The 10,412-nt window shown below is 36.3% G+C and overlaps 1 protein-coding gene across 1 annotated transcript in view; it reads left to right on the forward strand.

Annotated features, from left to right (window-relative positions):
* FAM174A (family with sequence similarity 174 member A) overlaps window positions 1-8,976 on the forward strand; it is a 51,358-nt gene extending 42,382 nt beyond the window's left edge. Inside the window, exon 3 of the mRNA XM_055297575.2 lies at window positions 8,411-8,976. Coding sequence (XP_055153550.1) covers window positions 8,411-8,414 — 4 coding nt within the window. The 3' untranslated portion in view covers window positions 8,415-8,976. The remainder of the gene's footprint in view (window positions 1-8,410) is intronic.
* Window positions 8,977-10,412: the final 1,436 nt, after the last annotated feature.

The following is a 10,412-nucleotide window of genomic DNA, read 5'->3' on the forward strand; positions in this document are numbered from 1 at the left end:
TTCAATATTTGTACTTATGAAGCTTAGCAGCATGCATAGCCCATGTGTTGCATACCTATTTCAAATATGTTGAAAGCCATCAAGGCATTAAATGTTGCGGTTACTTATGTTTGTTTTCATGTGAGACTATATATTTGAAATAGATATATGTGTACTGGTAATCCATGTCACTGCCATATAATGTGATTGAGCAAGAATATAACATTCTTAGTTTTTCTTTATTTTATATTATAATGGTGGAAAACTGAAAATTCCAGTTAGTTCAGTTGTTTTCAGCTTAAATTTTGTCAATTCAGGATGTAAATATCATCCTGATAAAGATTCTACCCCTTTTTTCTCCTCTCTCTTCACTTCAAATTGATCCAAGTTCTGTGGAGACACACTTCATTATTCAATTAATCTAAGACACCATTAATTTTAAGCAGATCATTAAGAAAGAAAAGAAATAGCTGTCAGTTAAATTTTGAAATTAGGTAGCGATTTTTTTTTGTAATTGAGACGGACTTTCGCTCTTGTCGCCCAGGCTGGAATGCAATGGCATGATCTCGTCTCACTGCAACCTCCCACTTCCAGGTTCAAGCAATTCTCCTGTCTCAGCCTCTCATGTAGCTGGGATTACAGATGCCCACCGCCATACCCAGCTAATTTTTGTATTTTTTAGTAGAGATGGGGTTTCACCATGTTGACCAGGGTCCTGAATTCCTGACCATCTACCCACCTCAGTCTCCCAAAGTGCTAGGATTACAGGTGTGAGCCACTGTGCCCGGCCGTGATATTTTTAAATTATACAAGAATTGTGCACACTAGCCTCTCAGTACTTTTTCATTGTGCTTTCCTTCTGAAGAATTTGGCAATTTATGTTTGCAATTGTATTGCTTGGTGTATAATAGTTTCTCAAAACAGAAACTAGCAGAGCTTTCATTTATCCGGGGTATCTTTCCATCTTAAGAGATATTTGTTTTTGGCAAGCATGTATGGGATTCTTGTCATCGTTTAGTGCTAAATATTTGCTTCACTGATATTAATTATAGTTTACTATTCTCTTTTATGTATTTCTACACACACAAAAATTTGCTTCAGTGGTGATTCATGAAATAGACTTTTTGAAGGTATTTTAAACCTCATTAAATTCATCCTTATAATACCAACAGTGCATATAATTCACTCAAAGTGACAACAATGCAAAGAGCTGTGATCCACACATACAGCCAATGGCAACTATGTAAGAATTGCCCCTGTCTGACAGCTACTGTAAGATGCCATCAATTGAAAGATGCATCTGAAGTTCAGAGATGTTAAAATGTGAAAAATGTGTGTCTTATAAACTCTGAAATATAGTACTGTTCATAGGAAAGGTCATACTTGCTGTATTAGTCAGAGTTCTCTAGAGGGACAAAACTAATGGAATATATATGTACAGGAATTTATTAAGTATTAACTCACACGATCACAAGGTCCCACAATAAGCCATGTGCAGGCTGAGGAGCAAGGAAAGCCAGTCCGAGTCCCAGAAACTGAAGAACTTGGAGTCCGATATTCGACGACTGGAAGCATCCAGCACAGGAGAAAGATGTAGTCTGGGAGGCTAGGCCAGTCTCTCACATTTTTCTGCCGCTTATATTCTAGCCATGCTGGTGCTGATTAGATTGTGCCACCCCAGATTAAGGGTGGATCTGCCGTTCTGAGTCCACTGACTCAAATGTTAATCTCCTTTGGTAGCACTATTACAGACATACCCAGGATCAATACTTTGTATCCTTCAGTCCAATCAAGTTGACACTCAGTATTAACCATCACACTTGCAGTCTTCTATCTTTGCTGGCCACAGGTGAGGGATAGCTTGTCCTGCTTGGTTTTGGAGCACAGCCTCTATCCCTGCCATTCTTGCCAAAACAGCGTCCTGTTAACAGACTCACTAAGATTATACTGTGTACTCCTAGTTCTGTTGCAGAGTTTTGTTTGTTTGTTTGTTTTTGTTGTTTGTTTTGAGATAGATTTTGGCTCTTGTTGCCCAGGCTGGACCACAATGGCGCAATCTCAGCTCACTGCAACCTCTGCCTCCGGGGTTCAAGCGATTCTGCGCTTCAGCCCCCGGAGTAGCTGGGATTACAAGCGCCTGCCACCACGCCCAGCTAATTTTTTGTATTTTTAGTAGAGGCAGGGTTTCACCATGTTGGCCAGGCTGGTCTCGAACTCCTGACCTCAGGTGATCCACTCACCTGGGCCTCCCAAAGTGCTGGGATTACAGGTGTGAGCCTGCGGCAGTTTTTTTGAGTCAACCAGTCTACCTTCTACAACTTCTATATCACCTCTCCAGAGAGCAGGAATCCTTAGCTACTTTTCTCATACCATATTGATTCTCCACTTTTTTCAAACTGCTGTGGGATTCCTGAGAAAGAGCAACTGAGGGATAGCAACGTGGATTTCACCAAGTAGGTGGCAATTGAGTTAAAGTTATTTTTGTAAAGATATAAGTTAATCAAATAAGAGCCTATGAAGGCCCAGCATGGTGGCTCATGCCTGTGATCCCAAAACTTTGGGAGGCCAAGGTGGGCGGATCACTTGAGGTCTGGAATTCGAGACCTCGCTTAAGGCTGGAAGACCATGCTTAAGGCTGGAAGAGAATTGGCTTAATTCTTGATGAGTTAAAAATATTTCCAATTGGGCATATAAATAAGAATGCCTTCTTCAATATTAGATTTGGTCGTGGTTGAGTCATGCCAGGGAGGGAGTGGGGAGTGGTGGTTCCTACAGTAGCCCCTGAACAGCATGAAAACATCCAGAATGGAATTCTGAGGAAATTCCCACTCAAGGAATGAAATACTGTAAATGAGAGAGCTGGTCATACAGTCTTATAAATATAAACAGGTTCAAGGAAATGTTGGGCACAATGTAATATAATTGATAGATCATAATAGACAGTTATGCTTATTTGCATATGTTTTGAGGTTAATTATGAGTCTCAAAACGCCTTTCTGAAACCATACCTTAAGAGACTCTTTATGTGGTAGGTACTTTTCTATTTGAAAAAAATCTTGTAGATATTCCTTAGGGTCTCATATATAGTCAAGTTCAAAAGGCTATTTAGTGATAGAATTTGGATTAGGTTCTAGTCATTTTGTGTTCTTCTCCTAGTTTATGAAACTGCAATTTTGATTTTACAGATTGACTTTTTTTCATAGTCTACAAATTCATTATCAGTATTATCATGGGTTTCAAGCATTAAAAGGACAAGGGCTGTACAAAAGAATTCTAAGTGTTACATTTTTTTTTAATAAACTTCAGTATATTTTTTAAAGGATTAAATTTACTTTCAAAGTAAAAATATATTAGAACCTCATTATCTTATACTAATCATTTAGAGAACTATTACAGACTGCTGACTAAAGATTCAGATAAGATGAAAAAGAGCATTATTCGTTTTCAGATGTTTTTCCAATGAAGTTCTAAATGTTATTGATGATTATAAAGGAAGATTTATTAAGTTTGTAAAATATGCACATTTTGTTTATTTCTTTTAATTTGGTTTGATCAAATGCTTTTCATTATGATGGCTCTTACTAGCAGAAATTTTTTTGGAAGCCAGGATTTAAATTAAGTAGTAGCAAAGTAACTTGTATAATTAGAATTAAAATCTATAAAAATTTGTATGTCAAAATATAGTTTTATATTACAATAAACTAGTTCACAATAAGAGAGTAAATGGGCAAACTTGCCCCACTGTAGTGTTTATTGGAAATCTTGTCTTTAGTATGGATAGTTTTTGTTACCATATTATACATTTCCAAAGCATTGATTGTTTTATAGATTATACTTAGTAGCTTGTAGCTTTAGTAATCCTCATTTCTGAAGGTTAGAAATAGGAACAAATAACTGTATTTATAGAAACCATAGAAATGAATAACTGTTGTTGGCTCTTGAATAATATGGGGGCTAGGGACACCAACTACACAGTCGAAAATCCACGTGTAATTTTTGGACTCCCCAAAAACTTAACTACTAATAACTTGCTGTTAACCAGAAGACTTACCAATATCATGAACAGTCAATTAACATGTATTTTGTATGTTATATGTGTTATATACTCTATTCTTACAACAAAGTATGCCAAAGAAAAGAAAATGTTATTAAGAAAATCATAAGGAAGAGAAAATATATTTACTGTTCATTAAGTGAAAGTAGATCTCATAAAGGTCTTCATCCTTGTCTTCACGTTGAGTAGGCTGAAGAGGAGGAGGAAGAGGAGGGGCTGATCTTGCTGTCTCAGGGGTGGTAGAGGCAGAAGAGGTGAAGGAGGTGGAAGGGGAGGCAGGCATACTTGGTGTAACTTTACAGAAATACATCTGAGATTTTTGCCTTTTGATTTCTCTCAAACTGTTTCTATTGGTACCAATTCTTCTTCCACAGTTTGCTTTAGTTTTAGTGCCCATATCATAGAAAGGTCCATGTCATAAAAGAAGTTGAAAGCAGTCTTGAATAATTGGAATTCTTCTGCCACATTGACTACTGCCAATTTGTTTTCTGGTACAGCTTCTTCTACATCTTCCTCTTTATCATGTGGCACTGGTTCAGAAGCACTCATCTCCATCAAGTCATTTTCTGTTCATTGTTCCATTGTAATGTCAGTTAGCTCTTGAATTACTCCAAGATCCTTATCTTGACATCTTTTATTTTACAGTTTTTGGTTTTTTTTGCAATATCCACAATTTCTTTTTTTTAAACTTCACATTTGTATAAAAATAATTTTTGAAATTGTTCTCAATACCTGTGAAAGTAATGGGGCCAGATTACTTACTTTTCAGGCATCTGTTACAATCCTGAATCAATAAAAAGTTGTTCTTTTTTCTTCTTAAGAAAAAAAAATCTAAAGTGTGAACTTTTAGGGATCAAGAGATGAAATAATAAAATGCTTTTGTTTTCTTTATTACATAAGCAAAATTTCCAAACTTCATTTTTTATTCTATTTGCCATTCTTTTTTTAATTTAATTTTTTTATTATTATACTTTAAGTTTTAGGGTACATGTGCACAATGTGCAGGTTTGTTACATTTGTATACATGTGCCATGTTGGTGTGCTGCACCCATTAACTCATCATTTAGCATTAGGTATATCTCCTAATGCTGTCCCTCCCCCCTCCCCCCACCCCACAACAGTCCCCAGAGTGTGATGTTCCCCTTCCTGTGTCCATGTTCTCATTGTTCAATCCCCACCTATGAGTGAGAACATGCGGTGTTTGGTTTTTTGTCCTTGCAATAGTTTGCTCAGAATCATGGTTTCCAGTTTCATCCATGTCCCTACAAAGGATATGAACTCATCACTTTTTATGGCTGCATGGTATTCCATGGTGTATATGTGCCACATTTTCTTAATCCAGTCTATCGTTGTTGGACATTTGGGTTGGTACCAAGTCTTTGCTATTGTGAATAGTGCTGCAATAAACATACGTGTGCATGTGTCTATAGCAGCATGATTTATAATCCTTTGGGTATATACCCAGTAATGGGATGGCTGGGTCAAATGGTATTTCTAGTTCTAGATCCCTGAGGAATCGCCACACTGACTTCCACAATGGTTGAACTAGTTTACAGTCCCACCAACAGTGTAAAAGTTTTCCTATTTCTCCACATCCTCTCCAGCACCTGTTGTTTCTTGACTTTTTAATGATGGCCATTCTAACTGGTGTGAGATGGTATCTCATTGTGGTTTTGATTTGCATTTCTCTGATGGCCAGTAATGATGAGCATTTTTTCATGTGTTTTTTGGCTGCATAAATGTCTTCTTTTGAGAAGTGTCTGTTGATATCCTTTGCCCACTTTTTGATGGGGTTGTTTGTTTTTTTCTTGTAAATTTGTTTGAGTTCATTGTAGATTCTGAATATTAGTTCTTTCATGATTTCCTTGATTGGCTCTATTGTAAATCCTGTGAAGTCATGTGCAACATCTTGAAACAATTTCCTCCAGCAGAACTTATTGTTTTGCACTTGATGGCTCTCAAGTCTTTTTCAATAAAATGGTAGCATCTTCAGTGGTATATTCCTTCTAGACTTTCATGACGTTCTCTCTATCAGGATCTCTTCCATAGTGTTGAATAAGCCTTTCCATAGCGTACTGGGCGTAATAAGCCTAAGCATCCTTATGGCCCCCTTATCTCAAAGCTGAATTAGAAACATTGTATTTGGAGGCCAGTAGACCACTTCAACACCTTCAGTGTTGAATTCCTGGGGTTCTTTGTGGCCCAGGGCATTGTCCAATATCAAAAGAACTTTAAAAGTCAGTCCCCTACTAGCAATGTACTTCCGGACTTCAGGGCCAAAGCGTCAATGGAACCAGTCCAGAAAAAGAGTTTTCAGTGTCCAGGCCTTCTTGTTGTACAACTAAAAGATTGGCAGCTGGTGTTTATCTTTTCCCTTCAAGTCTTGGTGGTTAGCAGCTTTGTATGTAAGGGCAATCCTAATGAGAGACTCTACTGCATTTGCATGAAACAGTACTGTTAGCCTATCCTTTCAGTCTTGAATCATACTGCTCACTTCTCCTCCGTACTAATAAGTGTCATTTGTGGCATTTTTTTGCAGAACAGGGCACTTCCATCTGTATTAAAAACTGTTTAGGCAGATGTCTTTTCTCCTCAGTGATTTTCTCAGTGGTTTCTGGGGACTCTGGTCTGTTGCCTCTTGGTCAACAGAAGCTGCTTCTCCTTTTACCTTGACAATTTTTTTAAGCCAAACCTCTTTCTGAAATTATTAAACTATCTTTTATTGGCGTTAAATTTTCCAGCTTTAAATCTTCCACCTTTCTGTTGCTTTAGATTATAATACAATGATTTTGCTTTTTCTCAAATCATGTTAGAGTCTGTAGGTTTGCATTTCTTATAGCAATCATGCAACCACATAAAAGCTTAATTTTCAATATGAGATAAAAAGTTATTTCAAAAAAAAGTGCAAGGATGTTGTGCTTGCTGATGAAGCTGCAGTGACAGTTTCACATTTTTTTTTTCCTTTTTTACAGTGGTCCTTAGGCTGGGTTCATTATTCTGGAAAAGGCAGGCAACCCCTGCTGCAGATCTCCATCTACAATACATATCAAGCAATCCAACTTCTTTTTTTTTTTGTAATGTCATGACTTTTCTGCTTCCAGCAAAAGCAGTTCCATCATCAGTAGTGGCATTTTGTATGGGTGTCATCATGTTATTCAAAGTTTATGATATTGCACTAAATGCAGTAGAAATTATGCTAGAATCATGAGAGATCACTTTTACTGCAATACACAATTTACTGGAGATACGAATTGCCCATATGGAGATGATTAGTGTCACATGGTATTTTAAGTAAATACCAACAACACTTGAGCTCACCATAATAATAACTAGAGGGGACTGTGAAATTACTACAGTAGTACACTATGTACTACAGTTAATTTTCGGCAGTTATGATTTAATACTACATCTTTATATTTACTTACATATCTCTTGACTGCAAATAGCACCATGTACAGTCTGTGCTTATGTGCATAAGTTTTGATAAATTTTAACATTTGATAGTAGATTTGTATATATATTATGATCATAAATGATAAAATAGATCAGCATCTACATTTATTTTATCCATTCATGGCGTACTTTTTTCTTAAATTTTTAATATTTCTTTTTCTTTATTTGAGACAGAGTCTTGCTCTGTTGCCCAGGCTGGAATATGGTGGCACCATCTCTGCTAACTGCAGCCTCCGCCTCCCAAGTTCAAGTGATTCTCCTTCCCCTGCCTCCTGAGTAGCTGGGATTACAGGAGTGCACCATCACGCCTGGCTAATTTTTGTATTTTTAGTAGAGACGGGCTTTCACCATGTTGGCCAGGCTGGTCTTAAACTCCTGACCTCAAGTGATCTGCCTGCCTTGGCCTCCCAAAGTGCTGGGATTACAGGTGTGAGCCATCACACCTGGCCTTTTTTGATATTTCTAAACTAGGTAGTTCATTGTAATATTTTTCAAATTGTCTCAGATCTCAAAAAAAACTTTAGAATATATTTATTGAAAAAAATCTGCACATAAGTGGTACTATGCAATTCAAACCCATGTCATTCAACAGTCAACTGTATTGTATACTCAAGTCAACTAAGGTCATTTATGAATATTATATGAGGGTAAACTTTATTATGAATATAACCTAGTCTTTACTCACAGTAGTTAAATATAAAATTCCTTTAAAAAGTTAGAATTTCTGTTTAATAGATAATTTCTGAAATAATTTGTCTAGACAAAATAAGCATGTGTGTTATTGGTGTTCTTTTTAATAATTTTTAAGACTGAGTACTTTTATTACATTCTTCCTTCTCCTCCAAATCTTTCTGAATAGTTTTAAATGTTTTTAAAATTGTTCCAGAAAGGACATTTATGGTATTTTTTTTCTTTTTCTTGCAGATAAGAATGTGCCTTTTGATGAAAGAACTTTATCTTTCTACAACGAAGAGTGGAATTTCTATGTTTAAGGAATAAGAAGCCACTATATCAATGTTGGGGGGGTATTTAAGTTACATACATTTTAACAACCTTTAATTTGTTGTTGCAATAAATACTGTACCCTCTTATTATATCTTTATATGTATAGAAGTACTCTATTAATGGGCTCAGAGATCTTGAAGATAAACTATACTGTAATAATTTATCTGTTTGAAAATTACTATAAAACGGTGTTTTCCGATTAGTTTTTGTTTCCTGCTTACCATATGATTGTAAATTGTTTTCTTTTATGTATTAATCAGTTAATGCTAATTATTTTTGCTGATGTCATATGTTAAAGAGCTATAAATTCCAACAACCAACTGGTGTGTAAAAATAATTTAAAATTTCCTTTACTGAAAGGTATTTCCCATTTTTGTGGGGAAAAGAAGTCAAATTTATTACTTTGTGTTGGGGTTTTTAAAATATTAAGAAATGTCTAAGTTATTGTTTGCAAAACAATAAATATGATTTTAAATTCTCTTAAAGTGGGCCAGATTATGTGTTTATAAAATAAACATAAGACTATATAATTAAAAATTAATATATGTATTTGTAATTTATTGGAAAATATCAAAATGTTATTCTATTTTAGCAACTACTATGTAAATATAACATATCTGCTTTGATTAGATATTTCAGAAATCTGTGAATTTTACAGCCATTTTATATCTTTACTGTATAGTTAGATGTAGAAATGGCAATAATGGCATAGTTCAAATACTTCATTGTGTTATGGAATAGGGGATTGAGGAATTAAAGCAAACACATAGACTTTGGATTCAGATCTATATTCAGAGAGAGACTGACTTCACGATCTCTGAACAAATTGTTTAACCTCATTGAGATTCAATTTTTCACATTCTAGAAGTTAGAGGAGAACTTACTTATATGAAAAGCATGGGTCATGAACTCAGCTGCTTACTGAGACCAGGGAAGTAATTTAAATGTGCATGTAAGTCAGGATAGGCTAGGTCAGAGAGAGTTAACATATGGTTCCAAGTCACAATGGGTTGTGGCCGGGCACAGTGACTCATGCCTGTAATCCCAGCACTTTGGGAGGCCTAGGCGGGTGGATCACGAGGTCAGGAGATCGAGACCATCCTGGCTAACACGGTGAAACCCCGTCTCTACTAAAAATACAAAAATTAGCTGGGCGTGTTGGCGGGCGCCTGTATGTAGTCCCAGCTACTCAGGAGGCTGAGGCAGGAGAATGGCGTGAACCCGGGAGGCGGAGCTTGCAGTGAGCCAAGATCGCGCCACTGCACTCCAGCCTGGGTGACAATGAGACTCTGTCTCAAAAAAAAAAAAAAAAAAAATCACAATGGGTTGCAACAAGGATTTATTTTTCACTTCTGCTACATATTTGTTATGAACTATGATTCTGCTCTTTGTAGTCTTTTCTCCAGGACCAAAGATGATGTGAAAACCTCTGCCCCAAATATTGTCTCATATCTAAGCATCCAAATATAATGCACTGCATGCTAGTTCATTAGCTTTTGCCTCAAGGTGATAAATTTCAATTTCACCTACATTTTATTGGCCAAAATAAACCATAAGGCTGCACCCAAGTTCTACAAGGCAAGGATAGATAATTACTTCACAAGGAAGTAAATTGGAGTATTTGGCTATCCACAATGCAAACTTATTTTTCCCTATATGCCAACTGGCTTTCCATAGTGAATCGAGTCACCATGATGTCAGTGTATATATATATATTGTGTGAGCAGAGACTAAAGTGGAAGGTATTTGTTCTTGTAAAGGAATCAGCCTCTCTTCAGATCCCACTAATAGTTACCATGAGAAAGTCTTTGCCTGTGTTGTTAGCTCTTAGTTTTTACTTTCCAAGAGAAGCCAAACCTACAGATAATTGTGTATGAAATATCCCTAATTTAAAATGTTATTAGCACAGAACACATATTTG

The sequence above is a fragment of the Symphalangus syndactylus genome, chromosome 11 (assembly GCF_028878055.3).
Source record: "Symphalangus syndactylus isolate Jambi chromosome 11, NHGRI_mSymSyn1-v2.1_pri, whole genome shotgun sequence".
Taxonomy (NCBI): domain Eukaryota; kingdom Metazoa; phylum Chordata; class Mammalia; order Primates; family Hylobatidae; genus Symphalangus; species Symphalangus syndactylus.